General features: G+C 35.0%; 1 protein-coding gene across 4 annotated transcripts in view; it reads right to left on the bottom strand.

The window, feature by feature from the left end:
* CBLB (Cbl proto-oncogene B) overlaps positions 1-13,838 on the bottom strand; it is a 199,815-nt gene that overhangs the window by 17,762 nt on the left and 168,215 nt on the right. For 2 of the 4 annotated variants that reach the window (XM_057697271.1, XM_057697273.1), the window contains 4 exons: positions 12,030-12,173; positions 8,774-8,871; positions 8,527-8,658; positions 5,838-5,978 (listed from right to left, as the gene is read on the bottom strand). In XM_057697271.1, coding sequence (XP_057553254.1) covers positions 5,838-5,978; positions 8,527-8,658; positions 8,774-8,871; positions 12,030-12,173 — 515 coding nt within the window. The remainder of the gene's footprint in view (positions 1-5,837; positions 5,979-8,526; positions 8,659-8,773; positions 8,872-12,029; positions 12,174-13,838) is intronic. The other 2 variants (XM_057697272.1, XM_057697274.1) reach the window with 1 other exon arrangement.

Here is a 13,838-nt window from a genome sequence, read left to right as displayed (position 1 = left end):
GTATAAATAGTAAAATGTGGTTTTTCTTAAAAACCACCTTGACAGTCAGAGGGGGGGAATCTGAAATAGTGAAAATTTGAATTGTAGACAAATTAAAAATTATTGTACTTCTTAATTATATTTATTGAAAATATAATAATGGCAGAGCTAATGGCAGAAAAAGACTGTCTCAGTGCTACTATATTAAATTGTTAGGACCATAAAGCTAACTGGTTTAAAATTAGTAGTATATGAGTTTAAATTCATAGAACTGATTCCTTTTCTGAGTAGATGAACATTACCTCTGCAATCTTTCACTGATAATTTTTTATCTGCCACCACTTCCATCTCGGGCTCCTCTGTTTTCCTCTCTCATAACACTTTCTTTTATGTCTGTCAGTATCTCCAAAGGGCCTCTAAATTCTTTTGAGGGCAGGGAGCTTATCGTACTCAATTGTGCTTGAATTATATCTCCTAACAGAAACACAGTACCAAGCACACTGCTTGGTAAATAGCCTGCACGTCATAAATATTTACTTTTAGCTACCAAAATTAACTCAGATTCAGACTTTTCATAAATTCAAATTCTGTGAAATTTGTATTGCTAACATAAGGCTAAAATTATACCTATTAAAGAAGACCTGATATTTCATTGTTTTAACTTCCGTTTGAGTTTAATGTTAAAAATGTGTAAGAAGGAATGTAAGATTATTTATGAAGGAAATGCATGCCTATTTATATTAATTTTCACTAGCTGAAGTCATTATTTCCTTCCCCCTATTTGAGTACAATAATTATCTCCAGCTTTACTGGAAACTTTTTTTTTAACTTAAGCAAGGCTACTTAATTTGCTTTCATTAATTTTGAGATTAAAATGAGTCTTAGATTCTGAGTTTTCAATAACTGAAAAGTCAATGGTTCAGCCTCATTAATTTTGCTAAAACATTTTAGGAAGGAATAAGAAGATAAATCAAATTCCATGCAACAAATGTTAATCTTTTGATTTTGGAAGGCTAACCAAAGGAACCAAAAACTGTGATTTCTACATAAATTTAGAAATTTCCCAAAGACAGTTAAGTATTCAATAGAATTTACTTTCAGTTATTGTTCATCCTAAAACATCACTGATATAATATTAGGTCAGAGAAAAGATTGTCTTTTATAATACATACATTTTTTTATTTCCTTAGGGGTAAATTTATAGGTTTGTTAGATATGCTATAGACTAAATATTAGATTTTGGATACGTTACTAAGTCAAAAACAGTACAAAATATACAGTAGTATCATATTGCTCCATTAATCTATTGCACCTAAAAAGTCACTAAGTACACTAAAAATATTACCAAAAATAGCATGAAATACTTAGTTCAGTTCTGAATCACTACGATGCTTCATGCTAAGTTTTGCCACTGGTCAGGTACAGGGTAAACTGGGCTTCTGTAGCAAGTTGTAAATTTGGAGGCATTCCTGCTTCAATGGGAAAAGATATTATATATAATACAATTACTACAGAGAGTAGAATAATTACCAACTTTGAAAATCAATGAAGTTTTTAAAAGTAAAATCTTCAAAAATTCGTTAAAGTAAAATTTTTTATCCACACTTAGGATTAAAACATATGAATTGAAAATACCATAGCCAATGTACCATTTATACAGTAATACATGTTTGAGAAATGAATGAATAAACATGATGGGATTAGTCTACTCTAAAAAGTGGAGTACTAGTACCTGTGATTTACAGTATGGTAGTGCTAAATTGAAAATTTTTAAGACTTATTTTAAGAGATTATTTAAAACTAAGGAAAGACTGGGAGGAAAAGGTTTGCTAACTATGAAAGAAGTGGGGAAATATGTATCAATCACAATTATGCTGTGTAAGAAGGAAGCCTATCAACTGGTTATCTCTGGGAGGAGGCATTATGGAATTTTTTTCTTAATTCTTTTATTCCCACTATCTGAAACACTTCCATTTTTTTACTCTAGTATAGGAAAAGAGGCAAATAAAATTGAACACTTAAAACAATGGCATCTACTGTGGTTGAAGGCAACTCTAATACACACTCAAGATCTTCTCTTCTCTCTGGTTAAACATCCTCAGTTTCTTTAATCTACTGTAGTTTACGTGGCATGGTTTTACTTCCTTTCCCCATCCTGGCTGCACTCCTCCAGATGTAGCCTAGCCCTGGGTATCTCCAGCTTGAGCATGCATCAGAATCACCCCCAAGGGCTTGTGGAAACAGATTGCTGGGTCTAATTCCCAGAGTTTCTGATTTAACAAGTCTTGGGTAGGTCTAAAGAACTGGCATTTTTAACAAATTTCTAGGTGATGCTGCTGCTGCTGCTCTCTAGACTGCAATTTGAGAACCATGGCTCCACCCGTCAATCCTTCAGCACCTGAACACAGCAGTCTCCACACTGGCTGAGCCCCGGAGAGGACCTCGCTTCACTTGATCTCTGATTCGAACTCTGTGAATGCGACCCTCAAAGGGCGTGCGCGCCCTTGGTAACCATGTCATGAGTGTGCTTCATAAAGATCACAGTCAACCAGACCCCTAAACCCTTTCCAAGAACTGTTGCTAATGATCCAAGTTCTCTCTGTATTTTACGTATGCAATTGCATTCTCTGGATCCCGTGGAAAACCTTCCCTGATCTCTAATGAAGTCAGTTTGGCCAGCTTTCAGAGTTGAATTGTGACTTTAAGATTGGATAAGGACTTCAAAAGAGATTCCAGGCTAGAAATATAGTGAGGAAATGGTTCAGTGAGGGCTGCCAAATATGTTGTGAACTTTGTGCACTGCACAAAGACATGCAGTAATGGGAATGAGCAGACTTAAATACAGCCTTGGCTTTGTTCCTGGAGCACTGGCCCTGGCAGAGGGAGGTGTCTTCAACCCACCAACACAAAGGAAATGCCTTTTTGTAATTTGGACAAAAAGCACGTATATGCTAGCAGTAGCCCTGAGTTTGGAGACAGGAAAGTGTGAAGCTTTTACTGAGGACTCTTCAGGTTTTGTTAAGATATGACTGGCCTGTCCAGAGTAGATGGCTCATATACAGCAGTGGGCATTACTATTTTGCCAAAAGAAATCTTGCATGAAGGCCTAAAATAGAAAATAGATAAAAGCAGCATCGGAGCTGTCCCCTGCTTCGCTTCCCCACCCTGACTGCACAGGAATCCTAAAGCTCCTTTGCAGAAACACAGGACCCTGTGGTTTGAAAATCACTACTGTAGAGCAGTCACTGGGCTGTAAGACTGGAAAGGTGGACCCTGCAGGGCACTGAATGCTGGAATCAAGAGGTAGGTCTGAGTAGGTATTTAATGCAATATCATGAGGGATATCCAACCTCTATCTTTAATTAGTGATAATGATTTCCTCAAGGAAACCAAATCGCCATAATGCCAGAAAAGGCTTATCATTACAATGGACTAAAATTTTACAGATTAAACTATAGTGAAAATAATAGCAGTAAAATGCTCATATGGTCCATTTAAATTTAGCAATCACCTTTATTTACTTTGTATGGTTCTACAACTATTGAGTTAAACTTTCCTTTAGCATTTATAGAGTATTCTTTCATGAAGCTCAATTCAGGGTGAAGAACTGTTTTTGTGAATTTTCTATTACATTTCTTTAGACAGTATAATGTGTTACATACTTTGCAAAATGATGCAGTCAAGTGCTTATTTAAAAGCTGAAAGAAACCTTCATGTTCTATGATATCATTAGGTTAAGAAGAATGAAAATATTTCTTTCAAAAAAGGAGGTCTAATACATGTGGCTTAAAATTGAATACAAACAGTTGACTCACTGGATCTCATAAAGGATCTGGCAACAGACTAGCAATTCCTTCTGTTAATGATATGAGACTGGAAAGTGGGGAAACGCCATTTTTTTCTTATAAGTATTTATCATCAAGGGATATCAACATTATTTGGAATGGAATTAGAATACTTCCATGTATAAAAGGAGGTCAAGAGAGAGTCAACAGGTTCAGATGACCCTGCTCTGGTCCCATGTTAGCCTCACACCACAGGTTTAGGATAACTGCTACTGAGTCTGCCTGGCAGCCAAGCAAAGCTATATATGAAATAAAACAGTTTATACAACTCTCATTCTGTCTAATAAAATGAGGCCTTTTCATTTTGAAGTAATTTTTTACTAATTAATCTTGAGAAAAAATTTTTTGAAGATTTTTACAAAAGCAAAATGAATAATGAAATTATGATAAAGGACTGAAATATTTTACAATTAATTCTTTTGATAAAAACAGGTCAAAGTCTGTGTTTGTGGAAAATGTTCTCTTCTAGCTCCTGGAAGGCTTGACTTAATTTTAAAAGAAGACATTACATTGAGCTTTCATTTAATGGGGCTTAAATTACATCTATAAAAGGTGGTAGGTACCTTATAGGAATCTGGCCAGAAACTCTCCAGAAGTTTGTCTTGGAAAAGGTTGTTTACTAAGATTTAGAGATACTCATTTTTTAAAAAATTTTATTGGACTATAGTTACTTTACAATGTTCTGTTAGTTTCTGCTGTAGACATTCATTTTTTCAAAGTCCATGTATAAAACAAAGATTTGAGTAAGTGAAAAAGATAGCAAAATGTTAGTGTTTATATGTAGTTATATGAATAAGAGCCTAAGAGTTATCCATGCTTTCTGCTTCGATTAGAAGGGTTCTGAACCTTGCTCTTTGACTGGTAGCATTCAGTAAATTAATGTGATCCATGAGGGCAGGGAGGCATCTCACGGAGTGGGCGACCCAGAGGACAGTTCGATCAATATTTACTGACGAAAAATCAAACTTTTGAAAAATCAAAAAATAAACTACTTTTAGAAACGGAAGCTATATATTCCAAGTTATATGTCTATACTTTTGTGTGTCATATCCACAAACTGCCTCAAACTTCTAAATTATCAAACCAAATGGAAAAAAAAAAGTGAGAAAAATGTTAGAGGTGAATGATAATGGCTAAGATTCCCAAGTTTTCAATGAAGCATGTAGGTGGCCAAAGGACAAAGTGAGCACTCTTAAAAGGCTTTCATGATTCATCTCATACACAAATGTAAAGCAGTTGTTAAAAAAGAAAATCTTTACCTTGTGTTTAACCAAACCAAAGAGAGGAGGCAAACATTTCAGAGTACAGATCACAGTATCATAATAGGACTGACAGGAACAGTTACGGTCAGCAGATTCAACATAACAATATTTTTCCTGATAATTCTGACTACTGGAGTGGATGGTTTATTAAGACTTTTAATTTCTATTCCGCACTTGAGATTTTTTTAAAAAGCTATGTATTAATTTTTCTTTGAAGATTAATAACTTTAGTAGATGCATTGAGGGATTAAAAATAAAAACTAACAAAAGAATAAAATGCAGATATTTCAGAAAAACATGTATTAATGTTATAATTTATCAAGATATGTTTTTGAATAAAATTATTACCCTAAAGCACATTTAGTAAAAATTTTTAAACACATTATTCGAAAAAAATATTGCACTCAAAATTAGGAGAGAGTCTAAATTTGTCCCCATCACGATTAGCCCACACACAGAGCCCTTCTGGTTCTCACTTTGTGCAGCATACAGGTGTTTGTTTGGGCTGGACAATCTCTACAGCACTGTTTCTAAATTCTATGATTCCTTGTTGCTTTTGCCATTTTTGTAATCTTTTTGGCATTAAACCAAACAGTTGACGGATAAACCTACCCAACTGCTATTTTCCCCACTCAGGGATCTTTCCGCTTGGGAGCTAGAAACCAATGAATTACCAATGCTTATTTGATAGTATCATATTAGAAATGTTTTTGCTTTCAGAGAACAGGTTTGCTTGGCTGTTGCCTCCTACCTGAAGGAAGGAGGAAAAGGTCTTGTCCTGAGGATGGTCGGCTACTTGAGCCAGGAGGTTTTGAATGTTCGATGAGACTATGCCTTGCAGGAGGTGGGGGAGGTGGGAGGGATGGGGGGAGGGCATCAAAAGCATCTTCACCTGCATTTAAAGAAAGGTCAGTATCAACAGCAGAACTTCATTAATCAAAACACAGTATCAGGCAAAACTAATGATTTTCTCTTGCTGCTTATAAAGAACTTCACCTGCAGTGTTTATCCAGCAGTTCACTGACTTTAATCATGGGAGCTGATTATTTTGTAGGGGGTGTTTGGAGAACACAGACACACAAACACATGTGTGCATGCAGACTCTTTCTATCTCTCCAGGCCTTTCTATTAAAAAGCAGTATTTCAGGTTATGAAACAGTTTATTATTCCCTTGTAACCTTTATAACATTAAGACATTGGAGGTTTGAACTAAATATAATATTTCACATCACATCATCAAAACAGTTTTTGTGTAACCATAAGAGTTCACAGCCTCTAATTAAAAAAAAAAAAATCACACTATGCACAAAAATTTAATGTCACAGAATAGTTTAGATTATCTTTTAAAGTTTGCTCCACTGGATTTTAATTCATCTAAAGTAATGCTCCATATATTTCATTGTCAAAACATACAGAAAATGCACCTGCAGTAGAGGAGCATGAGCTTTTCCTACTTACCAGCTATGTCTAGAGAGAAGCAGTTACGTGTCACTAGAACTGCCTCTTGTGGTGGACCCAAAGCTGGTTACTTATATTTGCATTAGTTCCCAGCATCAGTAACTATACAATATTGCAGCATGCTTTTATGTCTACTGATGTTTCCCCTGCCACATCTTACTACCCTATTCATATTTTCCCTCACCTTGATTCTTTAAATAATAAAATTGCAGTGTATGTATTTTTGTAAGCAATAACAGATACTCTGTGAATAAAACGGTATAAATACCTACATATTCTAGTAAAAATTCTCATGGGTTTAAATATATTGACTTAAATATAAAGCTATATTTAAATACAGTTTCACCACTCATCCAACTTGCCTTGCAAAAAAATATTCAAAATATTTAATCTTAAATATTTTTCTCATGTAAAACATATGAAGGTATAGGAGAGAGAGAGCACACGCGAGAGAGGGTCCTTTGTGATCATTCCAATCTTCAGCCATCCACTACATTATCTTATTCATTCAAATCCTTTCTCAGCCGCTAAATGTCAGGCACCATGCTAGGCACACGGGTAATGTGAAGATCTAAATCATAAGGCCTCAACCTGAGGAGTGTAGATTCCACAATGAGATCTAAGAAAAGTCCACAAATGAGTCACAGGTGAACATCCCATCGGTCCCAGAGAGAGAGATGCATTGTAAGAGGGAGGAGGAACATAGAACGTGGCATTCAGCAGGGTGTTACCAAGAACAGGAAGGCCTGGGAGAGCAGGGGCTCAGAAACACTTGCTCATCAAATGCAAGGATGGTGTCTTCTAGGCAGAGTGAATAGAATAAATAAAACATGAGATACACATGAAGAGCCAAAGGAAGGATGAGTTAAAAATGCACTTGTCTGCATTGTGCAATATGGTAGTAAGTATCCACGTATAGCTATTTTTAGTTTAAGTTTAGTTTAAGTTCTGTTGGACAATGCTGACCTAGCCATAACGACTTGGGTAATAGGACAAAAACCAGCATACAAGAAGAAGTATTGATAGAAGGAAGAAAAAGACTGGAGGTAAAGAAGGAAGGTGAGAGGCTCTTGTAATCCAGGTAGGTGAGAGTAAAGCACTGAACCACAAAAAGAACAGGAACAAAAGCCATTCAGTTGTACAACAGGAAGCACCAGTTGATTGTGCTTTTGGAAAAAAAAATGGAAAGGTTCATTTCTAGTTGCCTAATAATTCAGATAAGCTTATAAATGAACCTTCATCATACATTATTTTATGTTATGGTGACTTGTTATTGTGCAACCTTGTGAAGGTTTTAATTGTCTTCCTCTAAAATAGGGTGAGGAGCTTCCTACCTAGAATTAATGACATAGACACCTGCACCAGCCAACTTTAACATACATACAGACTGTATGCACCTTCACACATGTGCACACACACACACACACACACACACTAGTATACTTCATAGTAAAATTTGAAACAAAGAAATTGAAATTCTTTGGATGTGTTCTAGCTGCAATGATTATGAGACAGAATTTATTCTCAGCTCTCTACAATAAAATATGTAATTTTCCATAATGTAATTAGCGAAGTGGAACTGGGTCATTTTATACTAAAAGAAAAAGTAAGTACACATTCATTAAGAATTGTACTTAAAGAAAATCTCAGATGAATACTCTGAATCTACGGGAACACAAGCACCTGGGGGGAATGAACAATGCCCTCATAAGATTTTGTAGACTGCATTTTGTACATGAAGAGACAACGTGATAAAATCCTGACTGATGGCAGCTATTTACACCGCCGCTTCAATCGTCTAAATGGAATAATGGTCACATGAACTTGAGAGCCACCATCACCTGGAGATTCCACTCTAATTCAAACAAATTCATAGCCTAGTGAGAATCTGCATTGCACTGAATTCCAAATTCTGATAATTCAGATATTAACTCAAAGAGGTGGCAGGGTGGCTTGTTTGAAAGTGTTTTAAAGGTTTCAACCTAATGGAGGGATGAGAAGATCATAATCAGAGGGCGTCCTGTTGAGTGAAGAACCATGCTTTGCATTGTCCCGAGCTGGAGGCCTGGCAGGTGGTAATGGCACTGGATCAGAGGCTGAATCAAAAACATCTCCTAGAGGATAACACAAAATCTTAATGTATTTTCAGTATAACAGTGGCATGGAATTTTGCCTTTAAATTCCGACCATTAAGATGTAGATTACCAAGAGAATATGTTTTACACATACCTTTTATATATATGCCTAAATCAGGGATGTTTGATTTCTTCATCTCTGAAGATGTACCATGTGTTCCATTCAATATACAGTGACCATTATCACAAGACCTAAAGCAGAAATCAAAGGACAAAAAGCATAAGGATAATTACGTTCCATTTAAAAGTCATTTGGGAGTGGGGAGATGAAGGGAACTAGCAACCCTGCGCGTGTAATAAAGTGAGAAAATAAACATAATTAATTTTCTTTTCTAGAAAAACTGTAAATATTATCTAGGTACTCTTACTCAAATATTTTACAAGGCAGAAATAAATATTTCATGGAAGACAGTCTTTTTTTTTTTTTTAAAGCGAAACCAAGAATTACGAGAGCCACAAAACTGTTGATACCCTTAGCACATCTATGGAATTAACATATCATTTTGGAAGATTTCAAATATTTATCAAGTTTTTGAGGAAAAAAATGTAATATGCAGGCAAAAAAATATGTAAAAGTCCCAGTGACATCATTACTGGTTAATGACAGTTAACAGTATATTTTTATTTCTGTAATTTAAGTTTTTCCTATAATAAACTAGAGCCTGTCAAAGAAGAAGAATTATTAAATATTCAGAAAGTTCGTTAAAATTCAGATAGGCATAGACCTAGAGTCTGGAGTATAATTTCACCACTGCCATGAACAAAACTCTGGCACTTCTGACAACTGTAGAAAAATGACTTTAGCAAAGGCCTTGGGTACACAACAAATATTTTAGTCTGGGTGTCTGTAAAAAGATAATGCTTATTAAAAAAGTATCTTTGTTGTTGGTATTAGTGCTTTGGAGTCATACTATAAACACAATGCATAAATCTGGGGGCACTGGAAGATAGCAGCAGGAAGAGAAGGCACGGAGCATATTTTGTCTTCAGAATATAGCTGTGTAGCAAGACTATCTGCTCACCCAAGTTATTTTGCTCACAAAGAGCTATATAGAAAGCAGAGTTTATATTTTACTTTTCTCTGATTTAGTCTGAATTCTTGGGGCAAAGTAAAAAGTACATACATAATGGAGGAGATATTGGACATTTGAATAGTTATTGCAAAGTGCTTCATCTGAAATTCATTTCCAATTTCTCTGGTGGCCATGTCTCTTTAAGGGGCCAGAGATGGTTCATTTAAAAATAGTTATCATATATTGAATTTTCATAGTAATGATGGATTTTTACTGAAACTGAATTATTCATCTACAGTTTTTTTTCCGTATATTGACAATTTACTTCTGATGTTCCAAAAAGAGGAAAAACATAGAAGGAAAGGATGTGTCTAAGTTTAAAGAGTGCTTTGTAGAGGACCTAAGAAGGTACTTCATCCATCAGCTTTCAAGAACAAATTATATTAAGAAATTCACTCAAGTTTAGGGATTATCAACATTTATTACTTCTCTATAACTGTAGAAAGATAGTAATGGTAGTCATAAATCTAATTTATTTTCAGGATTTGGGAGGCCTGCCACCAAAAATCTCATCCAATATGATGTGACAATTAAAATTAAAAGTATTAAAACTACACCCCTCACTTATCCAGCGATGAAAAAAAATGAGATCCCAAGGAGACCAAAAAGGCTCATCTTCAGTTTTTAAAAATTACTGCACATTTGTCAGAGTCAAGGGAACTGAAAATTTTAACAATTTACGTTTGATGTAAAGGAATAACTTTTTTCTCTAATGAGAATAGGAGACATTTGGTTCTTCTAACATAACAAATTATCTCTTTTTTCTCTGTTTTCTCAATGATACTGTTTTACCAACAAATGTCCTAAAGACCAGCAATCAGCAAGGAAAGTTTTGGTTCTCGCTTTGAAATATGAAGCCCTGGACAGCAAAGTGTTACTAACTGTGCTTAATCATTCTGCTGAGTGTTGATATTTCTAGCCATGTGACTCACTAAGGCAGATCTCTGGTTTAAATGGAGATTTGCTTCTCTTTCCAAGTACTGCAGTATGATACTTAAAGGAAGGTGTTAGAATATTTTTGATTTTGCACCTGAAAAGAAAGGAACACTCCACTCATAAAATGCTTTCTGTTGATTGACTTGACCTCTAAAGGAGAGGGCACACTAAGTAAAGATGACACAGATGACTGACGTTTTCAAAAGCTCTCCTATCCCTCAGTCAGTAAAGAGATACTGGAAGGCAAGAAGGCTGGCCCACCAGTAGCTGAGCCCTCTTCTGCATGTGCCAAGCAAAGCTCCAGGGATGTAATTATACAAAGAACACTGGAGCTCAGAAAGTAAGTTTGAACTGAGATTTGACTTACAGAGTACTTCATATATGTCAGATAAAAAAAAATAGAAAAATATTATTAGATTATGATTTACTAATTCAAATACATAAATGCAGAATTGTCCATCTACTTAAAGACAAACTCATATTTCAATACACACTACCCATTTTTTTTTTTTTTTTTTTTGCGCACGGGCTTAGTTGCTCCGAGGCATGTGGGATCTTCCTGGAGCAAGGATTGAACTCATGTCCTCTGCATTGGCAGGCAGATTCCCAACCACTGCACCACCTAGGAAGCCCTACACTACCCATTTTTAAAACTCTTATATACCTCCATAGGGCTGCCACTTCAAAGACCAAGGATGTCTCCATAATAGTGAAAATAAACAACTGACAAGGAAACAAAACCCTATCTCACATTCTTATTTGACCCAAGGAAAAGTAAAATAGTACCTGATAAAAAATAGGTAAGGGAAATAATTTTTTTCAATTCTTTGAGATCTTAATATAAGTAAGTAGCACATCAAGAAAGTAAATGAATATAAATTATATTAGGCCTTGCATCATGAAGAAAAATTCTAAGGAAGGTTGGTATAGTACCTTAGTTTCTAAGCACTAATTTTTCTTCATGAGATATGTGCTTAGAACTGATAAAATGCATTGAAAATAGCTTATTGAAAACTCATGAATTAATCACCACTATATGTAACCTAGAGCAAAATTTTATTAGAGTATAATTTGTTTTTTGGGGAGAGGGGCAACAAATTATACTGTTAGACTTACTAGTCAACTAATTTAGTCAAAGGACTTCCTAGTTAATAGAAATCTGCATCTTTTCATTTTCTCTGAAAGTCATGGAAAAAAATAGTATGATAGGTAGAGAAGACTTTGAGCAAGAAACCAAGGGTTTTTAATTAAACAGATGTGATTCAGTTGTTTAAAAACAAATGCCACAAATGATAATGCTTATGCAGATGCGAGGTGATAAAAAATGGCCCATATTCTTACCTAGGAGGAGGTTTTACATTATGACAGTGAGATGGTTGTGAATTCAGGGAAAGAGGATGGGATGAAGGAGTCTTGTACTCATCATCTTCCTCTACCGGGTCTCTTGTTTTCTCTGAAAGGGAATTTGCTAATGGACCAGTACACCTGCCAGAGGGGAAAAAAAATCCAGTCTAGTTTAAGCATAATAATTCGAGACAGGCAAGTCTGATGTGACATATTCAAATCAAATAAACTACTTTTTCACTTGTGTTTATTTTTCAATTACAGGGTAACATCAGAAGGGCTGTTCTTATACTAAATACAAATGAAAAGGATTTTCAATCTTTTGTTAAGACCCTATTGATGAAATAAAAGAGTTTTCGTACTTATAATTTTTAAATGGCACAATAAGAGAAACTAGTAACCTGTCAAATAAAATAAAAAGGTCCTGGAGTTGTAAGTGAATGCATAAAATTATTTACTCCAAAGCTATTACAATATTAACATTTTGTTCCAATTTAACCTAAACTGGTAAATTAAGGTGATATATATGGATATTTTATGTATTAAAGAAGTATTTATAGAAAGGTCAACTTTCTGTCTCTTGTGAATATTACTTATAGTTGAAAAATATCCAGTTTAATTAAACAATTCTTTCTCTCGTGAAGTTTCACTTCAGATTGTTAATTTTTGCCCCAACAACAAAGATATAAAAATGACTGGAACAATTAGAAGTAGATAATAAGAGAACTTAATAAGTCCATTATTTTTATGGCTTAAATTCCCTGGCTAAATAAAAAAGAATGAAAATATGTAGAACAGTTACCTAATATCAAAAGAAATTTCCAAGCATTTTACTCACCCACTGAGTAAACAAAGCCAATTAATAAGCCAACAAAAATATACTTTTTTTTAACAGTTGTTGCTAATGGAGTTTATCCTAACCCTTGCTGACGCCAGTGAGAAATACCAAAATAAGAACACACAAACCTACCCTGACCAACTTTAGGACAACTAGCCAGTTTGCAGGACACTGGAGGTATGTATGGATCCAAAACTTATTTTTTTTAAATCATGAACCTCAAGATAAATGTTTCGTTAATTTTTTTTTTTAATCTTTGTGACTGCAATTTCTAAACACCTTCTGTAGAGGGAGCAAGAGGCCTTTGGTATATGAACCATCAGGCCTGAAATAACTTTTTCATTTTTCTTTGTCCTTACTAGTTCGAATGAAAACAACTTTAAGGGCTTTTCTCTGTGCCCATTACAAGAAGACATTTTGAAAAACCTAAAGGTTTTAAAATTTCAACTATATATCTGAGTCTCTAGGAAGTTCAGAGATGGAAGAAAAATCTCTCCTAAGATTTTTCAAAAGTGTATTTTTACCCATCTTTGAAGACTTTTTCAATACGGATTTTTGAATTCTTATTTTGTTTGAGCAGCCTTGGAATTCAGATGACAGTTTCTGGTGAAATGAAAGCACAATGAAGCAGTGACAGGAAGTCCACTGTCACCGCCCCAAGCACAAGCTAATAACCTTGTTAATAACCTAAGGGTTACACCTACCGTGGTATAACCTTGGAATATGTACATCCCAAATGAAGGCCAGTGAGTATGTGGACTGCAAAATGGTGCTTCGATGGGAATTAGAGCAGGGATTTCACATACTACCTTTACACAACTTCTTTTAAACATGGATATAAATTTAGCTAACTCAAGGGCCAGAATGGGTTGGCAAAAGAAGTGAGAAAAACACACATCCTTTCTATGTCCTAATATACTGCCATGTACAAGGAAATTTTTTCCTCTGCAATCCAAGCATATACTGTA

Source organism: Hippopotamus amphibius, chromosome 10 (genome assembly GCF_030028045.1).
Source record: "Hippopotamus amphibius kiboko isolate mHipAmp2 chromosome 10, mHipAmp2.hap2, whole genome shotgun sequence".
Lineage (NCBI taxonomy): Eukaryota > Metazoa > Chordata > Mammalia > Artiodactyla > Hippopotamidae > Hippopotamus > Hippopotamus amphibius.
Note: the sequence above shows the minus strand (reverse complement) of the source record. Positions and strands in the feature narration are given on the sequence as shown.